The sequence below is a fragment of the Dermacentor variabilis genome, chromosome 7 (assembly GCF_050947875.1).
Source record: "Dermacentor variabilis isolate Ectoservices chromosome 7, ASM5094787v1, whole genome shotgun sequence".
Lineage (NCBI taxonomy): Eukaryota > Metazoa > Arthropoda > Arachnida > Ixodida > Ixodidae > Dermacentor > Dermacentor variabilis.
Genome location: NC_134574.1, coordinates 2,017,708 through 2,031,053, shown reverse-complemented (window position 1 = coordinate 2,031,053; position 13,346 = coordinate 2,017,708). Strand labels below are relative to the sequence as shown.

The 13,346-nt window shown below is 47.7% G+C and overlaps 1 protein-coding gene across 7 annotated transcripts in view; it reads left to right on the top strand.

Annotated features, from left to right (window-relative positions):
• LOC142587282 (uncharacterized) overlaps window positions 1-13,346 on the top strand; it is a 378,424-nt gene that overhangs the window by 105,652 nt on the left and 259,426 nt on the right. For all 7 annotated transcript variants that reach the window (XM_075698155.1, XM_075698154.1, XM_075698153.1 and 4 more), the window contains exon 5: window positions 9,712-9,739. In XM_075698155.1, coding sequence (XP_075554270.1) covers window positions 9,712-9,739 — 28 coding nt within the window. The remainder of the gene's footprint in view (window positions 1-9,711; window positions 9,740-13,346) is intronic.

Here is a 13,346-nt window from a genome sequence, read left to right as displayed (position 1 = left end):
AAGATCAGGTAACAGCAAATTTGTTGAAGAATGGTGAGGAGATTGCTCTAGAAAAACTGGCAACCCTGTATACACAATGGCTCATGACCTCGAGCGTACTGGAATCTTACTAGAGTGTACTGGAAATTTCAGTAAGGCATTCGATTGCATAAATCGTGAAATTTTGCTATGGAAATTATCACAGAATGGCATTAGAGGTACTCCTTTAGCATTTTTTGAGTCTTACCTTACTAATCGAAAGCAATCAGTATACATAAGACACAAGAAGTTTTGTTCCTTTACTAAATGGCATGCCACAAGGGAGCGTAGTAGGTCCTATGCTTTTAACCTCTACATTAACGACATTACTAATATTTATACAACTGTAACATTTATCGTGTATGCCGATGACACGAATCTTCTCATTTCTGGTCCGAATTCACAAGAATTAATTGAAAAATGTAACTATCTACTCACTAAGCTATCTGAATGGTCAGCCGCTAATTGCCTAAAAATAAACTCTTCGAAAACTAAAGTAATGTTATTCCGCGGAAAAAATAAAGTTATTACTAGTAATCAAACTTTAGTGTGTGCTGGTAAAGAACTGTAAATTGTGGATGAACATAAAATATTAGGTGTCAGTTTTTCTTCGCACCTTACTTGGGATAAACATATTCAAAATATCTGCACAAAAATGTCTGCTGTCACAGGCGTTCTGTCTCGATGTCGGCGCCTTCTTCCGACCAAAGCAAAACTGAACATTTATTATGCCTAATATAATCCTAATCCATAAAAAAGGGGATGCCAAAGACTTGAAAAATTATAGACTGATTAGTTTACTATCTGTTGCCTACAAAGTATTTACTAAAGTAATCGCAAATAGAATCGGGAACACCTTAGACTTCTGTCAACCAAAGGACCAGGCAGGATTTCATAAATGCCACTCAACAATAGACCATATTCACACTATCAGTCAGGTGATAGAGAAATGTGCGGAATATAACCAACCCTTATATATAGCTTTCATTGATTACGAGAATGTGTTTCATTCAGTTGGAACCTCAGCAGTCTAATAGGCATTATGGAATCAGGGTGTACACGAGCTGTATGTAAAAATACTCAAAGATATCTATAGCGGCTCCACAGCCATCGTAGTCCTCCATAAAGAAAGCAACAACATCCCAATAAAGAAGGGCATCACGCAGGGAGATAGGATCTCTCCAATGCTTTTCACGGCGTGTTTACAGGAGGTATTCAGAGACCTGGATTAGGAAGAATTGGGGATAATTGTTAATGAAGAATACCTTAGTAACTTGTGATTCGCTGATGATATTGCCTTGCTTAGAAACTCAGGGGACCAATTGCACTGCATGCTCACTGACCTGGACAGGCAAAGTAGAAGGGTGGGTCTAAAAATTGTTCTGCAGAAAACTAAAGTAATGCTTAACAGTCACGGAAGAGATTAGCAGTTTACGATAGGTAGCGAGGCACTGGAAGTGGTAAGGGAATACATCTACTTAGGACAGGTAGTGACTGAAGATCCAGATCATTAGACTGAAATAATCAGAAGAATAAGAACGGGCTGGTGTGCGTTTGGCAGGCATTCCCAGATCATAAACAGCAGGTTGCCATTATCCCTCAAGAGAAAAATGTATAACAGCTGTCTTAACAGTACTCACGTATGGGGCAGAGACCTGGAGGCTTACGAAAAGGGTCCTACTTAAAATGAGGACGACGCAACGAGCTATGGAAAGAAGAATGATATGTGTGGCGTTAAGGGATAAGAAAAGAGCAGATTGGGTGAGGGAACAAACGCGAGGTAATGACATCTTAGTGGAAATCAAGAAAAAGAAATGGGGCATGGGCAGGACATGTAATGAAGAGGGAAGATAACCAATGGTCATTAAGGGTTACGGACTGGATTCCAAGGAAAGGGAAGCGTAGCAGGGGCGACAGAAAGTTAGGTGGGTGGATGAGATTAAGAAGTTTGCAGGGACAACATGGCCACAATTAGCACATGAGCTGGGTAGTTGGAGAAGTATGGGAGAGGCCTTTGCCCTGCTGTGGGCGTAACCAGGCTGATGATGATGATGATGATTCAGAACTATGGAAGATCCTTGAATAACTAGAAGAATGAGATGAATTAGTACCTATGAGAATAATACTGATATCGTGCATTATAATTGCGTTACAATTAGTGCATGAAATTTTGTCCATGGTTTGATCAAGCACACCACAGAAGTCAGTTACTAAAGAAGAAAGTTAGTGATGAATGCAGCCCAACACTAAGTTCTTGTTGCCTATACTGAAGACGGGGGAATCAAATTGAACACAGATTCACAATTAATAATATTCAACTCCAAGTCATGTTGTCATTTATATGGAATGTTAGATGAGACAAATATAGCTGAACCGCCGTGATTAATTGTCTCTCTGTGAGAATACTCAGAAATATATGAGTTAAAGCAGAATAGGTCCTTGTCATCATTACTAAGCCAGATTTCAGTCATACATATTATTGAAAAGGTGTTGTTAAGTGTCAAAAACAGGTGCTGAAAATGATCAAAATGCTTGCGTAGACTTCTACCATTGAAGTGAATAATTTAATGGTAGTCACGCGACATGAATTTATTTGGCGCAGATGTTGACAGGTGAGAATCCATGGTGGATGTTAATGACATTTAAGAGTCAGAATAGAGGCAGTTGAAGACAGAATAGTCAGACTCATCAGCAATTTGACAAACAAAGCTCTCATTTGTCTTTCTAGCCTTAACCTGACAATTATCTGTTCACAAGTCTTCCAGTTGTTGGCTTTTTTTGGCACCAGTGCTTTAGAAAAGAGTGCCTTATTTTGTGATGTCAAGTGGTCATTAACAAATATAGGAAATTTGTCATATTTGCTAATGTCATTCAGGCAGAGCCTTGCCTTTTGTTTCTTGCTGATGAAATAATTCGTTTTCGTTCGAGAACAGAATCTAGCAGTTAAGTTTTTCTTGCCCTTATCTTTAGTAGACACTCAATGAACATCGGTTTCAGAGGAAGTCATGGGACATCTAAGTTTCCTGCCCACTGTCTCCAAAACTGCAACACAGTCCTCGCCCTGAGTATAGGGTATACCCCTGATTTCGATGTTGTTCATGTGAGAGTACTGCTCGAGCTCGGATACCCTTCAGGAAAGTGAACAGCTTTCCGTTTTCAGGGCTTTGTTTTCTGCCACAAGTGAGGCCTTCTCACTGTGCATCTTTTCAACCAGATCACTCAGAAACTTTAGACTCTACTCAAGGCTGTCCATGTGCTTCTTTAGGTCCAGCACGCCGACCCTAGATGTCTTCATGTTAATGATAATCTTGTCAACAATGCGATCAGTCATATGATCCGATTCATTAAGAAGTCTTGACTCCAGTTCATTTATTCTCTTAGCGAGCTCAGCACAGATGGGCATATTTAACAGCGCTCAACTAAAAAACACTAAAACCTTAATGCAAGGACACAAGTTCTTGCATTATGGACAAAGTTGCTGCCAAGGACAAAGTTCTTGGCAGCAGCGAACAGTAACAGGATAAGAAAGAAAATGACAGATGCTGTTGTAACCAACCTGTACAAGCAGAAAAAAATGCGTGAGCTGGTGCGCGAGCACTGCCGCTGCTGCCAAGACTGGTCGACAGCAGATGAAGATGGCCTTTAAGTAGTGATGCTAGGGCAAGTGAGCACCGCCTGGTGGTCTTCTGTGAAGATCTTGCTTGACAAGATAGCTTCCTTGATGTCATTTGCTGTTGATCCAGCCAAATTCGAGGGGCCTTTTGGGAAGATCATGTTTAACAAGATAGCCTGTACAAGCAGAAAGGAACGCGTGAGCTGGTGCGCTAGCACTGCCGCTGCTGCCAAGACTGGTCGACAGCAGATGAAGATGGCCTTTAAGTAGCGATGCCGAGACAAGTGAGCACCGCCTGGTGGTCTTCTGTGAAGATCTTGCTTGACAAGATAGCTTCCTTGATATCATTTGCTGTTGATCCAGCCACTGACAAAGAGGATGCTTCAAATAGTCTGCGGGACAAATGTGTGTCAGAAGGAGGACAAGAGTAGAAAGGACCTGCGCACTGAGGAATGAACAAAAAAGGAAGCATGCCGCCGCTTCTTTGAAGGAGCTTGAGCTCAGAATGCAGAGTATTAGCTGGCACCGAGATGCAGGTGTCCCACTTCCAAACCAAAATAATATCAGCCCGTCTTGACATAAAACAATGTTTTGTGTCACACAGTGAATTTTGCAAAGGCACTCAGGAAAAACTGGGAAACTCTGGGCACCTGGAAATGTCAACTTGGTAGACACCCTGGTTGACGTTGTAGTTCTGCGGAAACCCGCAAGGTGGAGAGAAGTAATGAATAAAGGGAAAATCGGACATCCACCTTCAGCCATCTGCTAGCTGCCTGGTTAGGTCAGATGGTAGAGCAGCTGCCCCGGAAAGGCGGTGGTCCCGGGTTCGAGTCCCGTACCAAGATGAATTTTTCTTCAACTGTGAGGCTTTTCTTTCGAGGAACCTGTATGGGTTTCCTTTGTAGCAATTGCTACGAACAGGGTGGATGTCTGATTTTCCCTTTATTCATTACTTCTCTCCACCTAGCGGGTTTCTGCAGAACTACTACGTGAAACACTTGCCTTTGCTTCGTGTTGTCAACAAATTCGACTTCGCCCTGCCATCTGCTAGCCGCCTGGTTAGCTCAGATGGTAGAGCGGCTGCCCCGGATAGGCGGTGGTCCCGAGTTCGAGTCCCGGACCAGGACGAATTTTTCTTCAACTGTGAGGCTTTTCTTTCGAGGAACCCGTATGGGTTTCCTTTGTAGCAATTGCTACGAACAGGGTGGATGTCCGATTTTCCCTTTATTCACACCCTGGTTAAGTAATTTAATAAATGTCTCATGAGCATGCAGGCTATCGCCTTCATCTTTTTTTGCATATGCTAAAGTGATGATGATGATGATAAAAGTGACAGCTTTCTGTTGCTGGCAGAGCATGGTATTTCAAAAACTCTATGTTGCTTAGTAAAGGTTTTTGTTTTGAGCTTAGTGTTAACTAGACATACACTATTGCCGCGACACCATCTGTGTGACTTACTACGTGGCCCAAAAACTATAGTTCTTCATAGCCAAAGTGGCACTTTTCAGGTTTTAAGGTAAGCCCAGCGGACCGTATGGCTTGAAGAACCGACCGTAGCCGTCTGAGATGTTCATCAAATGTGGCAGAATAAACAATGACATCGTCTAGGTAGACTAAGCGAGTCTTCCACTTAAGGTCTGAGAGAACAGTATCCATTAGTCTTTGGAACGTGGCTGGGGCGGTACACAAACCAAAAGGGAGAACTTTGAATTCATAGAGCCCATCAGATGTTACAAAAGCCATCTTTTCGTGATCCCGCTCATCGACCTCCATTTGCCAGTATCCACTTCTTAAGTCCTTCGATGAGAAGTACCGTGCATGCCGTAGCCTGTCGAGGGAATCGTCGATGCGTGGTAAGGGATACACATCTCTTTTTGTAACCCGATTGAGCTTGCGATAATCGATGCAAAACCGCAGGCTACCATCCTTCTTCTTAACGAGTACCACGGGCGATGCCCAAGGGCTTTTTGACGGCTGGATGACATCATCTTCTAGCATTTTCTTGACTTGCTGCTGTATTGCTTTCCGCTCTTTCTCAGCCACACGATACGGATGCTGTCGGATGGGTATAGCTGCTTCCTCCGTAATGATGTGGTGTTTCGTCAGTGGAGTTTGACGTACTCGGGAGGTTGTAGAGAAGCAGTCTTTAAAATCGTCAAGCAGTTCCTGAGACTTTGTTTCTGTTGCAACGCTAAACCTGGGTCAGCATCGACGACGGGTGCATGTGCCATCGTATCGGTGGTCGATTCCTCTTTTACAGCAAAGCAGTGTTGAACGTGGTCAATTTCATCAAAGTACGCTACAGCGGTGCCTTTACTGATGTGCCGGCGTTCATCGGTAAAATTTGTCAGAAGTACCTCTGTGCGACCCCCGATTAGGCTAACGATACCGCGAGCGATGGCAACACCTTGATGGAACAGAAGTGCAGTTAGTTGTTCGGTTACACCGTCCTTGTTAAATTGTTCTCTGCAACTGACGGAGACAAGACTGCATAATAGTGGTGGTATGCAGACGTCGTCGTCGGCGACATGTAACGATGTACGTTGGTGCTCTTCGCCTTGGCTCGTGTCTGTACTAGTTGACAAGGTTATTTCGCCGTCCCGTATGTTAACCATGACGCCGTACTCCCGCAAGAAGTCCATTCCAAGGATGAGGGATCTGCAGCACTCTTTTAAAATAATAAAACTGGCAACAAAAGCTGTGTTTCCTATCTGGAGTCGTGCAGTACATTTTCCTATAGGTGTCATTATCTGGCCCCCGGCATTTCGAATATAAGGGCCCGTCCATTGCATTTTGACTTTGTTAAGCCGGTCTGCCAACTGCTCACTCATTATCGAAAAGTCTGCGCCAGTATCAACTAAAGCTGTCACGTCGTGCCCATCAATCGTTAAGAGTAGGTCGGCACTCACAAATTCGTCTGCGTTCCGTTTCTCCGGGTTGCTCTGCTCGTTTTTCTGTAATGTTGGGGGACTTTCGGCGGTTTGACGACTTGCAACCTTCCCCCCGGAGGTCGCCGATTTCAGTTTCCCCGCCGTGGGCTTGGAGAGCGGCCTCTCACCACGTCGGCGACGGTTTGGTGAAACAAACTGCGACGGTTTGGTGAAGAATAACGCAACGGAGACGGCGAGCGCGACCGGAGATTAGCTGAGCTGCCTTGTTCCCGAGTGACACTGTCGTCGAAGCATCGATGTCTCTCTGGAAACTGTCGCGGTGTGGCAGGTGACATTTCCTGGGTGCCACCCTGGCGATTAGGGCAAAAACGATAAATATGCCCTGGTTCACCACATTGAAAACACAATGGTCGGCGATCAGCGGTGCGCCATACGTCGGTCCTGCGAAGCTGGGGTCGCCTCAAATGCTCCCTCTGTATCCAGGCAGCAATGGGTGGCCGCTGGTGGTACTGCTGTACTGGCCCAGTAGAAAGCGGGCGACGAACAGCGTCTGCGTAGCTGTATGCGCACGGCTCGAAGCGTGGCTCGGGACAACGTTCAGGGAGTGGCTCAGGCGATGCAAATGCTTGCCGGATTTCTTGGCGGACACCTTCAGCGACCGAAGCAACAATGAACTCCTTTGGTGTCGCAGTTTGCTTCGCAATCTCCTCGCAATGCCTCTTATTAGTTCACGCAGCGAGGTCTCGTCTGTCACTGTCAGTACTGCGGCACCGGCAGGCGCATCATTAGTAAGGCGTTCGTATTGCCGGCAACGCTGCTGCAGCGCCCGCTCGATTGCTGTGGCTTCCTTAATGAACTCTTCTACTGTTGTAGGTGGGTTAGGCACAAGACCAGCGAAAAGCTGTTCTTTGACGCCGCGCATGAGATGGCTCAGCTTTTTCGAATCGGGCATGTTGGGATCCGCGCGGCGAAACAAACGAGACATGTCCTTGGCAAACATCGTAGCACTTTCGTTGGGCTTCTGAATGCGCAACTCGAGAAGGCGTTGTGCATTATCGCGGCGATCAGTGCTTCCGAAGGTGTCAAGTAGCCGACGACAAAATTCGTCCCACGTTGTCAAATGTGCCTCGCGGTTTTGGAACCACATCCATGCGCTACCTTCAAGAGCTAAGTACACATTGGAAAACTTCTGGTCCGGACGCCACTGATTGACCTTAGCTACGCGTTCGTACTGGTCCAGCCAGTCTTCGGCGTCTTCATACGTGTCACTGTGGAAGGTAGTGGGGACTAGATTGTTTTGAATGGTCACCTGTGTTCGACTTGCAAGCGCCATTTCCTGAATCGGTGAGGTCGCTGGCAAAGTTCCTTGGAAGAGGCCGAATTCCGGGCACAGACCTTGCAGGCGGCGGCTTGCGCGGTGCACAGGTGTCTCGACGCGTAGATGATGTCTTGAAGGGCTGGACGCAGGGCTACTCGCAGGAGTTGTCCCTATCATTAGGTGATGATGTGATACCCAGCACGTCCACCAGTGTCACCAGGGCCCATTCCCAATATCTTCTGCCGAAAATAAATGGATCATAGTTGCGACAGATTACCTCACGTGATATGCTGAAACCAAGGCTTTTCCTAGCAGCACAGCAGCCAAGGCCACACAGTTCATCGAAAACGTCGTCCTGAGGCACGGTGCTCCAGCGGTCATCGTAACCAACAGGGGAACCACGTTCACGGCTGAACTTTTGCGAACTGTACTCACCCTCAGTGGTACGGCACACAGAAGGACAACAGCCTATCACCCGCAAAGCAATGGACTTACGGAGCGCCTCAACAAGACTCTCGCAGACATGCTGAGTATGTATGTCGATGTGGAACACAACTGGGACCAAATATTACCCTATGTAACGTTTGCTTATAATACGGCTCGGCAGCCACGGCGGCCGCATTTCGATGGGGGCGAAATGCGAAAACACCCGTGTGCTTAGATTTAGGTGCACGTTAAAGAACCCCAGGTGGTCAAAATTTCCGGAGTCCTCCACTACGGCGTGCCTCATAATCAGAAAGTGGTTTTGGCACGTAAAACCCCAAATATTATTAATATGGCTCGGCAAGAAACAACAAGAATGACGCTTTTCAGTGTCCTCCACGGTCGGGAAGTAACTACAATGCTGGGTGCTATGTTTCCTCATGATTCCAGCGATTCCGAGGCTGACGCCGCAAATCTTACAGTGCGCGCCGAAGAAGCAAGACAGCTCGCGCGCGTTCGCATAGCCAGCCAGCAAGACCGTGATGCCCGACGTTACAATCAACACCATCGATGTGTCGTCTACCAGCCCAGCCAGAGAGTCTGGGTTTGGGCTCCAGTACGCCGCCGAGGCCTCGCGGAGTAACTTCTGCGCCGATACTTCGGGCCGTACAAGGTTCTACGACGCCTTTGCGACATCAACTATAAAGTCGTTCCTGACAGCCCATCCTGCTCGAGGCGCCGTCACGACCTGCCTGAGACTGTGCACGTGGTGCGCATGAAACCTTATTTTTCTGAATGACGTGGAGACTCTGTGGTTTGCTGGACACCGGATGCTACCCGCCCAGCATCGGGACGATGCTCCTTCTGGAGGGGGGCAGATGCCGCGACACCATCTTTGCCCAACCACGCTGACGATAAAGACGACGACCTCGTCTGTGCAAGCGAGGCGCTAGAGAAGAAGAAATCTGGACTGAGCGCTTGCCCTAACTCTCTCGAATAAATACCGCTTTCCGCTCTTGTCTCCAGTGAGCAGTGACAATATGCAGTGATGGATACCAAATGCATTCCACTTTACTTTAGAAGCTAAAGAAAAAAAACATGATTGAAACTGACGTGGCTCTTGTCTCCTGTGATGTGAAACAGAGCTGCAAGGTGAGGACACATGGCTCTAGTGCATTTTCTTAGCACTACAACCAGGGGGTGTGAAATGCCAAGACGCTAATACTCAGAGGCCCCATTTTGACACTTGCATTTGAGGAACAGTGATTGGATGGACGATACAGACATGTCCATAAAAACTGCTTATGACAAACTAGCATAGACTATTATTATAGTTCAAATGCATTCAGCTCGAAAAGCGCAGAGCTACTTGTTTTTTGCTCCTTCTATTTCTGTATTCTGCCATGACAGAAGAATAATTATTCGTTTTTTGCCTCCTCTTTCTCTAGAGATCAAGACCTGAAGTTGCAGCGTACTGTAAGTAGCGTAATGTGGACTTTCTCATTCTTACTACTGCCCACTGTCAGCTTTTGCAGATACTTTGGTTGCTTTTTGTGTTAACAATCTTTGTACAACCTCAGCTTTGCCCGAAGTGTGTCTGTTGTGCTCAAAGTGTGGACCTTCAGCTGCCCAGAAGCAGCTGTGAGGCATGAGGAACGAGCTAGAATGGGAAGGGCACGAAATCCATGAAAAGACAATGGGTGGTTTATTAGCAAATGTTGATGTATGATGCTTCTGGCACACGTAGAATAAGCTCATCAGCAGGTTTCATGGTACATGAAAGCAGGAGTGTAAAACATGGACACGAGAGGAATGAGAAGGACACCATCAACTGCACTCCTGCTTTTTTCATACTGTCCATGTTTTTCACGCTTGATCTTCTATAGCATGAATTCCTACCAACCTGCTTAGCTTTCTCTTGTTCTAAGTCCACTGGTGTTGCGTTGAAATGAGAAACATTATTATTCATTTTATTGTCATTTGGTTATTTTCTTGTGCACTCGTGCTACATCGGTGTCTACCAACCGGGAATTCTCAGGGATTTTGAGTAGTCTGGAAATACTCTGGGAAAACTCAGGGAATTTGTGCTTCTATCAGGGAAAATTAGCTCTAATTTTATTGTAAGGGAACGAAAGTCGCTGTAATGCTGGCTTGAGTAAGAGAGATGAATCACAACGAATTGTCTTTGACGCCATGTCATCGGCTGGAGGAGTTGCCAGTGTACAGTCAACAGCCGACTTTGCAGATGCCGATAATTTGGACGGCTTCTCGGCACCACCATGTACCCCATAGAACGTCTCTAAAAACGTATCTGAAATTTTGTACGCAAGAACCCTTCGGCATCCGATTTTCCGGACTTTTTGCCGTGACCGAAGGTCCGAAATGGCATTAATCAAAGCCACTGCCGCTGCCATTTTGATTGCCTCGCCGCCTCGAACCGGTGCTCTCGCACGCAGATCCGATGGCAGCCGTAGGCACCACCACCGCCCCCGCAGGAGCGTCTGTGTCAGCAGGCGTTTGGTGTGTTACGACACCACGTACCCGAGCACACGAGGGTTGCACCCTCCCGCGTGTAGCCTTACGCGGCTTAATCGTGTCCAGGAAAAGGGGGATCCTGGGGCTTGAACCGCTTACGGGTGTTCGGACCTTTAAGGCACCCTGGTGGAGGCAACACCCCTCTTTGGCCTCTCCTTCACGTAGACGGCACCCCCGGACTGACCCACCCGGGGGAAATTGGTAGTTGCCTTTTCCTGTCTCTCTCTCTCCCTACTACCTTTGTCTTTCCCTTACTTTCCACCTTTCCTGTCTTCTTCTGGCTTCCCCTTAACTTCCAATTTTTCCAGGCAGCAAGGGTTAACCTTGCGGGAATAGCCAACCTAGATTATTTCATATTTGGTTATAGTGGTAATGCACAGCTGGCGTTTGCAGGCAGTGTTTCAAAGGTCCTGCAGCGTCCTCTTGTAGGACTCCACGGTGGGTGGCTGGCGTTACTGCCGAAATATCACATATCTTTATGGATAGCTCCTTTCCTCAACTCCCTGATCGCCCTCAGAAAAGAGGGTGCACCAATGAAGTTTTTCAGTTTTTTGGGCACCAAGTCCACAACTTCCCATGTTTCCATGTACAGTAGAACCCCGCTGTTACGTTCCTCACTGCTGCGTTTTCCCGGCTGCTACGTCGTTTTCATCCGGTCCCGGCATAGCTTCCATAGGATTCAATGTATAAGGAACCCCGCTGTTACGTCGTAGCTGTGAAAACGTTCCCGCATGATACGTCGCAACTTAGCACCCCGAACCCGCCTGGGCTGAAGTAGGCAACACGCCCCAACCGCCATTTTGACTTTTGACGAGTTTTGGCTGGGCTTGTCCGGGCTTGGCTATGGAACTGGCTGCAAAAAGCCGCACGCCAGTTCGAGAGGCCGCACTAAATGGCCATTCGTGAAAAATGCTCTCACTATCATCACTGTGATTAGAGTCACCGCATGGTTGTTGGACGGGTCGACTCACGGAGGAAGGAAACTCGGGAGAGGCCCTCACGTCACTCTTTGTGAAGCAAAAGTGAAACCGGAAGTTGGCGTTGCTCGTGGCGTTGCTCCGCCTACCGGGACAGCTCTCCTCTCTTGTTTACATTTCTCCCACGCCGCGCCGCGTGCAACCGGGCTGCTCGGACGCGCGCGCTCCGCAGCAATACTAAACAGTCGTTAGCAGGTTAGCATGATTACGCCAAAGAGGGCAAAATTTCCCGCGGATATTCCTTCGTCCATTGCCATTCCCGTGGCGCGGTGACGACGAGGAGCACGAGCCGCATGATGCCGGGCAGTGGCCAAATCCTAGCTTTGGAGAAGCCGTCGCGGCTCTAGACCTCCTCTGCAGGTACGTCGCACCTCACAGCGACGCTGACAGCAATGCGGCCTTCCAGGCTATTGAGAAACGTGTGGCGATTTATACCGAGCGAAAGAAACGGCAAGCCATCATTCTAGGCTTTTTTAAGTACTAAGCGCACTCTGTGGAAATAAATTGTCTATAGTTGAAGCTGCCCTTTTTTTTCATTCATTTTCGGAGCTTTCCTCACTGTTGCGTTTTCCCGGCTGTTACGTTTTTTTCCCCCGGTCCGGTGAAAAACGTATGAACGGGGTTCCACTGTAGTTCACTCGGAAAAACCCGGCAAACCACTGCGCACTATTTCCCCTTTTTTGTATCGAAGACTTTGAGTGATGTTTTTGGAGCCGGTTATGAGGCGACCAGGATGGCAAGCGGTGATCTCCTGCTGGAGCTCTGTGATAAGAAGCAATACGAGAAACTGCCGAAACTAGTGTCATTTGGGGAGACCCAACTAACTGTAACTCCGCACCGTACTATTAACACCACCCGCGGCGTTGTGTCGGACGATGACTTGCTGGAGCTCACTTAGGCTGAACTCTTGGAGGGCTTCAATGAACAGAATGTAATCAATGTCAAAAGAATTAAGATGAGGCGAGATGCCAAAGAAATCCAAACCAAGCACTTGATAATCACCTTCGGATCATGTGTCCTGCCCGAGTCGTCAATCGGGCAGGAGTCGCACAGCCGTCAAACCTGTGCGAAGTGCAGTGCCCAAGAACATACTTCTGAAGCTTGCGAGAACACTCTCCATTGCGTAAGCTGTGAAGGGGAGCATGCCATATACTCGCAGTCATGCCCATCCTGGAAAAAAGAGAAAGAAATTGTCACGATCAAAGTAAAGGAAAACATAAAATTCAAGGAGGCACGCAGGCGGGTATCCTACCTGCCCAAAAACACATTTGCCGAAGTCTGGCGGCTGTCCGACCCACACCCAGTGAGGTGGCAGTGACGCCATCCCCCCTCCCCCCCCCCGGCGGCTGCAGCTAGCGCTGCTACGCCAACCCAGCAGAAGGGGCCATCTACCTCCGTGCAGGTGCCCTTAAAGGCCTCGTCCAATGTGCCGAGGCCTTCATGCCAAACAAAGCACTGGGAAGAGCGCGTGTTCAGCGCCTCGCCAGAGGCGATGGACACAACCACCAGCCAGACGGTGCCACCAGCGCCTGAGGAGTGGCGAGGCACTCTCGATCGCTCCAAAAGAGACA